This window comes from Micrasema longulum, unplaced genomic scaffold, assembly GCF_059751315.1.
Source record: "Micrasema longulum isolate JH-2025_06_02 unplaced genomic scaffold, ASM5975131v1 h1tg000639l, whole genome shotgun sequence".
In the NCBI taxonomy this organism is placed as follows: Eukaryota; Metazoa; Arthropoda; class Insecta; order Trichoptera; family Brachycentridae; genus Micrasema; species Micrasema longulum.
In genome coordinates this window covers 1,012,775-1,026,302 of record NW_028277835.1, presented here as the reverse complement: position 1 = coordinate 1,026,302, position 13,528 = coordinate 1,012,775, and the positions used below count along the sequence as shown (strand labels likewise).

Genomic DNA, 13,528 nt, shown 5'->3' with positions numbered 1-13,528 from the left:
TGAAATTCATATCCAATTACTTATGTACTTATTAAAGAACCTCAGATATAATTGATTAATTACAAGGGATAAAAAAATAAAATAGTGTTTGACTTAATATGCAGCTGACATCGACACCAAAATTAAATTTAGAAGACTCCCAAGTGGAAAAAAGAAACCATTACATATGATGATTTTTTTATCATGTTTTTATCATAATCGCGTGTTGATTTTTTACACTATACGTTTTTTTATTTTTCCGAACTCCAGCCATCCGGATTGCGAGATTGTTATCTGGAAATAAAATCGTTTCACAAAAAAACTTACTTAAAAACTTCTGGATTCGTTTAATTTCGTCTTGTGGCCTCAAAAACAATTTCAGTTTCTAAATAACAGTTTAGACCAGCACAGCGAGGCCAAAATTTTGCTCAAGCAACTACTGGAATAGTTTCACAAAAAAATTATAACTGCTACTTGCTACGAGCCACGCTGTTTTAAGGTGTTATTTAAGAAACAGTTTAACGTACCCTGATTACTATTTCAGTAATGCCAACGCACCTTTTAACTGTTGTTTTTAGAAACAGTTTAACAATTTAATATTCTGACTAGTTTTTCTTTACAGTAACAGTTTAAATAACGTTTCAGCTTATCCTAAAGAATACCTGTTTTAAAATGAGAGTTTATTTTTTCAAAACTATTTCAACTGTTATTTTTTGTTTACCATCTCTAGTCTGGCACTCATTTATCCGGAAGATTAAAGTTTCACTGTAATAACAAAGGAGTGAACAAAAACTATATATGCCTTAGAGAGCACTTTTGATTAAAATCAATGAAAATGGTTGTAACAAACCATCATCATCATACCTCTCTTTGCACCTGGTGGTGCATAAGGCACTGCATTAGTACACTAAATGCAGCGTATATGGATCATCTGTTACAAAAAGGTAAGGCCTTAAGCTTCAGGTGCAGCCCAGGAACATAAAATATAGCAGAGTAGAACCATATTTTATAACCATATTTCATGTTGATCTTCCCAGGATCAATCCCGGGACCTGAAAAATTATAGAAGAACTAGTCAACCACTATTCTACGTGTCGGACTTATCTCCACTCGATTTTCTTATTCATGATTTTTATCTGAGAGCGACTATCGAGTCGAAAGCACTCGTCCAAGATTCTGGATCTATTTAACTCACGTAATGGAGAAGTTCAGTGTTACGGGAAATGAGGAGCTTCAGTCCTACAGGAATTAGATACAATAAATGTTTTCTTGCGCGCGGTTAAAATCGGAGCATTAAATTGTACTCCAAAGTTTTCTGAAAAAGTTTTGAAAAACTACTTTGAATGACGTTACTGGTTCATATGAATCAACCAATGAGAGAGTTAAAGAAGATTTCTGTTTTGCTTGCCTTCAATGGACCAATGGGAAGAACTGGTCGATAATAAGTGGAAGAGAACCTTTGACGTCACACGCGGAGTTATTTCAAAAATACAAAACTTATGATAATACGATACATATTTTTTTTTAAAATTGGCTTAGATTAACAGTCTATTAACAAATTAATAAAACCAATAAACTTCCTCATTAGATACAAAAAAAAATTCTTACGCGCCGTAAAAATGAAAACATTAAATTTGAAATCGAAGATTCTCTAAAATGTATGAAAAACTATAATAAAAATTATTTTAATCAAAACGAATTACTTTGAATGACGTCACTCGTTCTTTCGAATCAACTATTGATAGCGTTCCGGTTTACGGGAAGCCAACTCATTCATCAGCAAAACTCACCGAAAAAGCTTTCGTTACATCACATGCAGAGTAATTTCAAAATTGCAAAACTTTAAAAAGTCATAGCGCTCATATTTTTTTTTATGGTTTTGGCTTAGTTTAGTGACAAACTTTTTTTTCAAAACACTGAACTCATTAATCCATCCGGTAATATTATTTTTTTCAACATTTACAGTATTTTTAAATATACTGTCGACTGAAATGTAAAATGCTGCTAAAGAATTCTCATGCGTGTTCCTTTATTATTTAGAAAAAACGGTTTTATTTATACTTTTTTTTTCAAAAATAAATGCATTGGTTTTTTTCCATTTCACGCTAATGTTTTTTTTTTAAAGTTATATTTTTGTTGCAATATACGTGGTTATATAGCCATCTGTTGATTTTTATTGTAAACTAAATGCGATATAGCGGCGAAGCCTTGAAACCACCTTGAAGATAAGAAGTCTGTCTTTAGTGCCCAATTAATAATGTGGCTGAAAGATACCAATGTCATGGGTGTCATAATGTGACACTCAAAATTACTTGAGGTAACACGCGAAAATTGTTCTCACAACAAATATGCAGGGAAAACAACTATTTCCCATACTAGGCATATAATAATTAATTTTTAAAATTAAAATCACTATGGAAAAAATCCTTAAGGTAAAATTTTTACTTTTTGTGTCAATTTCAACTTTAATTACCGGCATAAAATTACAAAACATTAAAATAAATAATTACCACATTATTGGATTGTCGGTTCTCATTTTGCTAGAGCATTTTATTACGTCAATAAATGTAGGAAGATATTACGAAAATATATCCAAACACAATAACTAAGGGAGAAAGGCGATCTTAATTTCCTTCATACAAAGGTTTGCATACAAATTTTCTCCTTGGATAATTGTACAAGAGCAATGTTTTTTTTATACACTCTCCATATCTCTGTCGTTTTGCTTTTTGATTAGTAGGAAAATATCACCTTTTTTATTTACATTTTCAAAGTAACGAAGGTCTACAAAATACTGTCTAAAAAAAATGACACTTATTAGTAGCAAAAAAATATATTTAAATTTGTAATTTTGAGCATTCAAAAGGGTGTTTCATTTTAAACAAAATATTGCGTTCTCTGTGTCCAGGCGGACGAAGAATACAGTTTTGTGTGTGAAATAGAACCAAACCCTGAACAAGTGTTTCCGACTCGATGACTGCTCTCAGGTTAAAATCTTAAATAAGGAAATCGAGTAACGACAAGTCTTCCTCGTTGTTTAGTGGTGCATTAGCCTGCAATGCTTGGGGTCCTGGGTTCAATTACTGGCAGGGTGAAAGTGAAATATTGATTTGAAAAGTTATTTGAGCCGCAATATTCCATTGTTCTTGGACAATCACCTGAAGTATAAGACTGATAACCTTACCTGCATATAACAGATGATCAAACTAAGCTGCATTGGTTTTTCTATGCAGTGACGTAAGCACCACTGGGTGCGGAAAGGGGATGATAATGATATCTCAATTTCATATTACAATTTATATTTTTTTTAACTTATTCCCATTTTCATTACTATTTTGTTATTATTTTCAATTATTCTCTATTGATTTCAATGATTCTATTATTATTAAAATTTTATTATGTGTTACTAAATTTGTATAATTTATATTTTAATATTTAAATATAGTTATTTCTTATGTTATTTTCTTCGGGATGTTATTATTTATCATTTTATGGTTTATTAGTTATACCTAACTATTTTTTTTGGATTGTTATTCTATTGCATCACATGTTATTATATTTTAATTTATGTATTTTTATCAATTATTGTGGCTTAACACGGGCACAGCCTAAAAAGCCGTTATAAGATAATGAATCTGAAAACGAGTGAAATTTTGTATAAATAATAAATAAATAAATTTTCCACTGAATAAATAACCAGCACAAGACAAAATTTATGAATAAAAGTCCAAAAAATATTTTTATATAATAATTCATTGCCATGGTGTTTTAGTGAATTAAAAATAGCACAAAATACCCTGACATTAAAACACAGCAATACCGTATATTTCTCACAACCTTCATTCTTTAAAAAAGTTTAATTTGGCATGTATACAGAGGTCGTTCTTTAAACCCTGTCACACCCGAAAAAACGATGCTCAGTATAAGCAAGAAGACATATTGGCACATTAAAATAAATTTTAGAACGACTAAAAGCTTAAAAAATAAAATATAGAAAAAAATCAAAAGGTTGCTCACTACTGCAGGGGAGGGGGATTTAAATACACCATCAACCGCACGGCCGCGCCCCTCACGTTTCTCCCCTGCAGAAGTAAGCAACCATTGGTTTTTTTAAATATTTTATTTTTTTAAATTTTCTTCGTTCTAAATATTTTTTTAAATATACTATTATGTCTTCTTGCCTATACTGATCATCGTGGTTTCGGATGCGACAGGGTTTAAAGAACATTCTGTATATAGGTTATGCAATTATTGCATATTATCATTTGTGGAAAAGGTTTCCCACCTCTCCATTGCGTAGCAATGTCGTGTATGTAAGTACAGCTGAATAAACCTTAAACAATTTGTAATATCTTACCGCGTTTGTCCATCATCCGATCCGAGATTAAATGACGGATATTTTTTACGATAACGAACGAATTGTTCTTTAAAAATGAATCAGCCTGCATATTCGTCGCAAATTTGTTACGTAAGTTCGTCCGTTTGTCTTACAAATATTCCTTTAACCGAAACAATAGACATAACTTATAGGTTTAGGTAAGAGTGCACGCACTCGCAGGTAAAAAATCGCAGCCGTAAAAAATCGTAACCAGCAGCATTTTTGACGCGGCGCGGTACCCGCAAACAAAACTGTAACTTCATTTATTTAAAAAAACAATAACCATTTAAACAAAAATATATTTACAAATATACCAAAAATACAGACCAATTATAGTTTTCTATAAATTTTAATTTAATTGTGAAATAAAATTTAATTAATGTGAAATTTTTTTAAAGTCTTGAACCAGTAGAAGAATTTGTGTATCTAGGAAGAATGTTTTCAAGAGATGGAAGAGTAGAAAAAGATGTTGAAAGTAGAGTGAATGCGGGCAACAAAATGAACGGAGCACTAAGCATAGTAATTGCTTATAAGAATATGATAATCGAAGCTAAACTGGCAGTGCACAACGGAGTTTTAGTCCCAACACTTATGCATGGAAGTGAAACATGGAACTGGCAGAGGAAGGATGAAAGCCTAGTGAACGCGGTTGAAATGCGATCTCTTAGATGAATGTATGAGAAATCATTGTATGAAAGGGTTGCGAATGATGAAATCAGGCGAGAGTGTAAATCTGAGTCAAGTATAATTGATAAGATTAAGAAAGGGTCTCTGAGATGGTTTGGTCACGTAAAACGAATGAACGACGAAAGAATGGTAAAACAAGTATATATGGCGAAAATGAACGGTAACGTGAGACGAGGACGACCAAGGAAGACGTGGCATGATGTGTGTGGCGGTCCATTCTCTCTGCTTACCCCTACGGAGAAATGGCGTGATTGTAGTAGTAGTAGTAGTGAAATTTTCAAATCGTCGGCGTACAGGGAAAAAGGCGAATTCGAAGCAGTTAAAAATATTATTTACGTAAACGTTTCAAATACCTGGGAGGATATGTCACGGAAAATGGCAACTTTCAAAAAGCGGCTAGGAATAGCAGGCGACACATCAATGTGAAGACTAACTGAGGATCGGATATTTACTCCGTGAAAACCAAATGCCGCCTTAATAACGCTTGCATAACACCTATTCTCCTCTACGGATGCGAATCGTGACACCTCACTAGGGCCGAAAACAGCATAATTCTGAGTTTTGAGCGTCTCAGAAGAATCTTGGGTGTGCGGTTGTTTGACTTTGTAAGGAATGAATTAATAAGAGAACGGACGCAGCCAACTCCGGTGACAACTGTCATCAAGCGGAGGCGATGCAGTTGGCTTGGCTATGTGCTGCGTATGCCTCCTGGGCTGGTATTCCAATCGAAATTATAGCGCGGTATAGCGCGTTTTTACGTACTAAATACGCATTATAGCGCGCTGTAAACGCGTTCGGAATACCCGCCCTGAGAGCCTTAATAATGCTTACCTACTTTACAAATTGCTGACTGTTTGTCGGCAGTTCGTGTCAGAACTACGGGACGCGAACCTGACTTGAGAAGATGCACAGGAGCTGGCAGCTGACAGAGATGCTTAGGAGGATCTTTTTGGACATCATATGCTCCAACTTGGGAGCGAACATGAAATGATGATGAAACGTTTAAGAGTAGACAATCGATCCTTGGGGAACTCCTAAAGGGCTGCGTTTAAATAAAGATAACATAGGACGTGTGCGAGTGAGTTAATTTGAGGTTAAATGAGAAAGGTGGATTACAATTGAAGTTATTTATTAAGCAGTTACACACAAGTTACATCCTTTTATTTTGTACAGAAGGAATTTGCAATAGCGAACACTGGCGAAGAGCTGGTGGCTGGGTGACACGAAATGCCAAGATAAAATATAATGTGTTCCCTCGATGCACGGCGTTTGATATCTTGTCCGAGCTGACGTTGCATCGGGCTACGTGTTCGGACCTGTTAACCTCACGGCTTTAGTGTTGCCACAATACAAACCCAGCCACAACCTCGGCTTGAAGTTTGTTTTTGTCATGCGAGATAGTATAGTCATAATTTTAGATTACTTTTTCTAATTGCATAGTCGCCTTTAAATTTGTTTTTACAAGAAAATACACGTTTTATTTAAGAAAAAAAAATAAGGCAGCGGACGATCAGAGAAATGTTTTATATTACACGCTTTTTTTAGAAAATGACGGATGTATGGACAAAAGAAGCTACTCAGAACCATCAATTCGGATCTCAGAATCGGACACCGTAGACAAAAGTGCTTACAGGTGTTTTACGACCTTCTTGTGTTATCAAATGGACTTATTGTCATTTAATCACTTACTTTAATAAGGCTTTTTTTAAATTATTGTCTACCGCTTAAGATTAAACTAGCTTAATACTATGCAAATATGCCAGCGATGTGTCTGAGGATTTTAAAGATAGTATTGTTGACTAATACATTTATGAATAAACACGATTGTATGGATCTAAACATATGTACATCAGAGACGGTAGTTTTTAGTTGATACAATTCAACTAAATTGCCAAGTGTTACTTTAAATTGCAACAGCGCATTACCTGTGGAAGTATTTTTTTATTGTATTAATCATCATATCGCTGTGTTGTTTTATGAAGTGATTAAGTTTTAAAATAAGCAATGAATGAAGGTATTTAAAGAATATATTAAATTTGTAATGTATTTTGATTTCATTTTCAAAACAATTAGTCTTTTGAATGTGCCCTGAATCTTGCAGTGGCTCAAAACTGATTGAATGTATAGATTTCATGTTTGTTATAACAATATTATTGATTTCATTGCTACTATTATTTTGTATATTTGAATATGTTTGTAACTAAATTTGTATAATTCAATTTTAAGTTTTATATCTGATTATTTTTTTACGTTGTCTTCTTTGGAATTTTATTATTTATACGTTGTTTTTCTGGATTCTTATTCTATTGCATCACATGTCATTATAATTTAATTAATTTTACCGTCAATTTTTTATTGTTAATTATTTACCATGTATTTTTTATTGACACAGCCTAAAAAGCCTTAATAAATTCATGAATTGGTAAACGAGTGTAATTTTGAATGAATAAATAAATACATATTATTGTATCTATGACAGCTTGTTTCCTCTGTAATCTGTATGGTAAAATTAAAATTTTCTACAACATCCAAACAGTTATAGCTCATAACGTAATAAAAAATAGGTAATACTTTTTATGGTATTACTGCTGTTTACATTAGACGACGTTGATGTAAAGTTAAGTTGAGTTTATTGTTACACTAAATTACATTCATTTTACGACGGTATTAAAAGTTGTTTAAAAACTAACAAATGTTTCCAATTACATAATATTTATATGTAGTGTATGTAGGTACCTAGATTTAAACTTATGTGACGTCAAATTACGGTCATGTGGGAGCCAAAATTAATTTTTTAAAACCAAATAATAGTATACAATTTCAATATGGCCATTGAATAATAATAATAACAATGAATTAATATCAACAAAGGTTGATAATATTTTAGAAAAGGGAATATAGAAGTCTAGTCATTTCATATAAAAATAAATTATAATTTATTACTGGTATTAAAAAATATTTTTAATTCCCAGTTGTTCCTGTGAGATATCTCTGAAGAACATATTCGAGTTTATCGGACTTTTAGGTGTGCGAAGGGTCCGACTGAATCAAATTACTGAATCAAATTACGGTATATAACTTTATTGACTTTGTTTATTGTATAAAAAAATTATGACGTAACGTTTTGTAACGTACATGCCTACGAGTTTACAAAAGTAAATAAAAATTGAAATCAATGTTGATAAAACTCCAACTGTCAACAAACATTTGTACGTACCCAAAATATTGTTTTTGATAAAAATAACAACAGTAAAATAAATGTGTACCTGATAATCCAGTGTTTGTTTATTTATTGAAACATTTATTTATTTTTTGCACCACAACAGGCCAGGCCTAATTACAGTGGTGAATTACATCACAGAGCACCCAGGCTTGAGAAAAATCACATTTGTAATTTTTGTGTTCTCACCGGGAATCGAACCCGGAACCTTCCGTGCGTGAGTCAAGCGTCTTGACCACTACAGCACGGAGGCCGCCATAGATAGTTTATTACACATTATTTGAGATAGGAGTCGCAACTCCATGGGAGTAAAAGTCCCGTGTTGAGTTGGGACGAGCAATTAGTTGACACAGACACATGAGTTTATCATCACAAATATTAAACAGGATCAGAAAAACAAAACAATAATAATAATAACAATAAACAAATATATGGCACATCAATATGGTAAACAGTAAACTCAAACATTCGGAAAATCATCAAGGAGTTTACCACTCAAATCCTTCCCACTAAGGAAAATCCAGTCCTTGACTTCTCTCTTGAAAATATTTTTCGTACTTGAGTTTAATACGCTCTTCCAAAATACTGAACACTCAAATAAATCACATTCTTTACAATATCAACAAAAATGTTGTTTTTTTTTGTTTCAGAAAAAAACAAAGAGCTCATAGATGATGAGGTACAAACTTGTATGGGTCCTATGGGGAAATACCAGATATTTATTCTTTTTTTGTTATTTCCCTGCAAGATTACCACATCTTTCCACCCCCTAGGAATAGTTTTTCTCGCTCCACCAACGGACTATTTCTGTATGGATGATGTGCTGAATGGAACGGATCTCAATACGTGTCCGTGCAAAAATCCCCTGTACGATAAGAGCCTGTTCCAAGATACTATAATCATGTCTTGGAATCTTATCTGCGAAAGAGAGTGGCTGGTGAGCCTCAATCAAACGTTATTTATGCTTGGGATGTTGCTGGGGAGTTTGTGCTTCGGTCCAATGTCAGACAGGTAAAATCACTTAAGTTTTTAATAGAATAAGAAACAACTTAAAGTACAGGTAGTTTAATAAAATAAATAAAAAAAACAACTTCGTTTTAAACAAAAACCAGTTCTACCCACCGGTTTCAAAGCTATATCCTTATCAATTAACTGATGAATTCTATCCTATTTTATTTTCACAGTGTTTACTAAATATTACATCTAACATGTGGAGCTTATATAACATATGTATCAAATATATATCGAATTTGTAATTGGTTCTTATGTTACATACTCATATTTTTTTCTGATTACACTAAAAAATATAAATATTCAAACAGAAAATTAAAATATAACCATCAAAAGTCCTGCTATAGGGGAGTCTGAGAAAGCAAAATTTAGAGAAGGTTAACAGGATCTAAATCTAAATGTCCCTACACAAATGGAAACTATTTTTTTTCTTTGAGTAACAAAAGAGAAACTATCATTTATACAGCTGCGTGTTTAGTACTGTACAAACAAAGTGGTTTTTTGACCCTTTTAATTGATTTATTATGTTTTTCTTTGTTTCAGATTTGGTCGAAGAGTTATAATAGTACCAGCAACTATGGAGATTATTGCTGGAATCGCAGCAAGTTTTGCTACAAACTATTGGGTATTTGTTGCTCTAAGATTTTGTATTGGAGCTTCTATAGGAGGAACGATGATTATCTCATTCGTTCTTTTAATTGAATTCACAGGAAAGAAATACAGAGAACTGGTTTCTTGTCTAATTCAATTACCTTTCAATATTGGATATCTGCTTTTGCCTGCTATCGGGTACTGTTTACGAAGTTGGCAACACGTCCAGTTAGCATTATCGGTCGCACCGACTCTGATGCTGATTAGCTTTTGGTTTCTCCCGGAGAGTCCGAGATGGTTACTTGCTACTAATAAAACTGAAAGAGCGATAGAAGTTATAAAAAAAGCAGCACGAGTGTAAGTAATTTATGATGTTGATCAAGAGTAATCTGAATACATTCTCTTTTCGTTAGATAATCTGACTGCTCCAAAAATAATCATCACACAATATTAGCTGACGAATGCCTTTGTTTTATATTTCAGAAACAATCTACCAACAGAAGAAATCGAGCATATTATTAAAAAATACCAAGATAACAAACCAAAGACAGTAGAAAAGAAGGGCAATATCATCGACCTATTTAGAACAACAAACTTAAGGAAGAATATTGTTTTTATGTCTGTGAACTGGATTGTTTGCAGTTTTGGCTTTTTCGGTCTATCGCAGTATATAGGGCAACTCGATGGCAACATTTTCGTCAACGTTGCTATTTCTGCTGGCCTTAACCTTATCGGTACATTTGTTGCTTATATAGCTATTAAACTGCTGGCGAGAAAACCCGCTTTATGTTCTATGAACATTATCACATCGATCTGCTTGATCAGTATCGCCATAATTCCTCAAGAGGGTGCAATATATAAAGTGGTATTAGCCTGCGTAGGTAATGTAGGAATGTTTATTGCTTTTGTTATAGTTTACCTGTACACATCCGAACTTTTTCCAACTGTGGTACGGAATGCCGCTCTTGGAACGGCTTCTATGATGGCAAGAATAGGTTCTATGATAGCACCATTTGTAGTATCCCTAAATACCACAGCGACCTGGTTACCTCCCGTTATATTTGGCACGACTCCAGTTATAGCGACTATTCTTTGTCTGTTTCTGCCAGAAACCAAAGGTTGTGATTTGCCGACATCAATATCGGATGGAGAAGCATTTGGTAAAACCGACAAACGTAAGACAAGTTTCGCTACGTAAACTTACACTGTATAGATATTTACGTATTCAGATGTTCCTAATAATAATTTAATAGGCTGTGGAGAGGATTTTGCGGTTGTTTTGTTGTTCGTATTATGATTTAATGTATGTTCTTGTTACTTTTAAGTTACTTAGTTATTTTATTCCAATATTCGTCAGTTTGACAACATTGAATTACACACGTGATCGGTGTGGCGATTAGGGTTTATACATTTCATGTCCGATTTCTTTTTGTATGTTTATTTATTTTCGTACTTTTGTATTACATATTTATTTTGATACCGTTTTCTTTAATTATACATTTTATTAATATAAATTTATATCTTTGAAACGTGCACCGAATTCAAATACCACGTGTACGTTACAATTATTATGTTTTTATTTCAGAAAAGGTCCCTTTTATTGTATCTCTCTCCAAAAACTCTTACCAAATTCCATTTTATTTCTCTTAGTTTTTCTTATTTTTATTTTATTATTATTTGATGCAATTTAACCGCTTTAAAATAATACTTTGACATTATTTTTATAAAGGAACTAGAAAGCCATAGAAGGCCAGATGGCCACGAACTGACCATGATAAGATATACAGTTGATACACATGAGGTCATCTCTTAGCAAACTAATTATTAGACTACTGAAAATATGCTTAAAATTAAAAACATATTGTGACGAAAATAATTTCAACTTGTCATGCATTGGTATTAGCAATTATTGCCTACCTTGCAAGAGGTCCCGAGATCGATTTTTAAAAAGATTCAAATAATATAAAACGTTTCAAGAAAGTGGATTTGCGCATCATTATATCGTTGTTCCTGAACTAGCATAATATGAACCATAAAGTCTATGGCCATAGTGGCGAGCGTTTTGCGGCGTGGGGCGGGCGCGATGAACGAAAAACATAAGGTGCATAGAGTTTGGGTCTCTAAATTCTATCGTTGAAAAAGCTTACCTAATGCTGGGCTTCATTTTAAGAATTTTCAAACCATTCAAAGAACTTAAATTAAAAATCCATACAACACTTTTGTACGCAGTAACTTGGAATTTGCATCAGTTGTTTGGAGCCCACAATACATAATGGAGGCCACAATACACATGGCGGCCTCCGTGGTGTAGTGGTCAAGACGCTTGACTCACGCACGGAAGGTTCCGGGTTCGATTCCCAATGAGAACACAAAAATTTAAAAAATGTGATTTTTTTCAAGCCTGGGTGCTCTGTGATGTAATTCACCACTGTAATTAGGGCTCCTGGTCTGTTGTGGTGCGAAAAAAAATGTAAATAACATACATTGAAAGGATTGAAAATGTTCAACGAATATTTTTTAAATACCTAGATTATAAAAACAATAAAACACTTTCAGCCTTCAGCCAATCTGCCAAACAAATCGATTTTTTTACCTTTAAAAATAGGCGGAATGTATCTTGATTAATGCAGTTATATAAATGATTAAATAACAAAGTAGACTCTTCAAACCTACTCTCCAAAATGAATTCCCCTTTCGCGTGACAATAAATAAATATTTATTCCATCTGCCAGTCTGGTGCACTAACTATGCACAACACTCTTTCCTCGATTGTTCTTGTTCAAATTATTTTTATTTTTTCATTTATTGATATATTTAGCATGCCCCTAATTTTTTTCATATAAAAATAAATTAAAACTCATTCTATCTGCGATACACTCCCACTTGCTTTTTAATGATGCACACGCTTTCGCATACCTGAAAATTTACTCTCACAAATGCATACAAACACACCCTTTTACATATATATTTTAATATGTACCATAATTTCATGTCTGACTTTTATTTTGATACATCGCTGGTCTGTCTTTCAACCTTATCTTTAGTATGTAATTTATCATTATTGGATGTATGCTTCTGTAAAATAAATAAATACTACCATAATCCATAATGGCACATGGGGTTTTTTTTGTCATGAGTGTGAAATAGAGCTAGAACCCTGAACGAGCGTTTTTAACTCAATGGCTACTCTCAAGAACATATCTTGAAAAAGGAAATCGAGTGAAGAAACTTTTAGAAGTTATTGGTCCTGGGTGATTTTTTTCTGAAACAGCTTTACACTGCAACATTTCATTGTCCCTGGTCTAGTTTAACCTGCATGTAACATATTATTAGAATACGCTTCTATTTTACCAACGCAGTCCTCTATGCGCAATCAGAGCTGGTATTATGAACGCATTTATATCGCGGTATATTGCGTTTTTAGTATGTAAATAAGCGCTATGAATACGTTCATAATTCCAGCCCAGGGGTGATATTTTGAATCTTCTCTACCCCCTAGAGAGTGGTTAATTTAGGGAATTTTTTTTATATGACACTTTTTTTTTCTTTTTTTTTATTGAATAATTTTTTTTTTACAAAATACATTTTTGAAATACAAAATAGGTAAATATACAGAACATCTTATATATAACGTTTCTACCTCTCTAATAAAGTAGATACTT

At 33.1% G+C, this 13,528-nt stretch overlaps 1 protein-coding gene across 1 annotated transcript; it reads left to right on the top strand.

Moving 5' to 3' along the window:
- Positions 1–6,755: 6,755 nt before the first annotated feature.
- On the top strand, positions 6,756–12,980 carry LOC148279951 (organic cation transporter protein-like). The gene is made up of 4 exons (XM_088229163.1): positions 6,756–7,058; positions 8,915–9,275; positions 9,819–10,223; positions 10,350–12,980. The coding sequence occupies exons 1-4, from the start codon at positions 7,049–7,051 to the stop codon at positions 11,062–11,064; spliced, it is 1,491 nt and encodes a 496-aa protein (XP_088085289.1). The 5' UTR covers positions 6,756–7,048; the 3' UTR covers positions 11,065–12,980.
- Positions 12,981–13,528: the final 548 nt, after the last annotated feature.

What these genes read in the sequence shown, in the direction of transcription:
- LOC148279951 (XM_088229163.1), top strand. An exon ending in TTCGGTCCAATGTCAGACAG is followed by an intron (nt 9,276 to 9,818) that starts GTAAAATCACTT and finishes TCTTTGTTTCAG; the next exon opens with ATTTGGTCGAAGAGTTATAA. An exon ending in ATAAAAAAAGCAGCACGAGT is followed by an intron (nt 10,224 to 10,349) that starts GTAAGTAATTTA and finishes TTTATATTTCAG; the next exon opens with AAACAATCTACCAACAGAAG.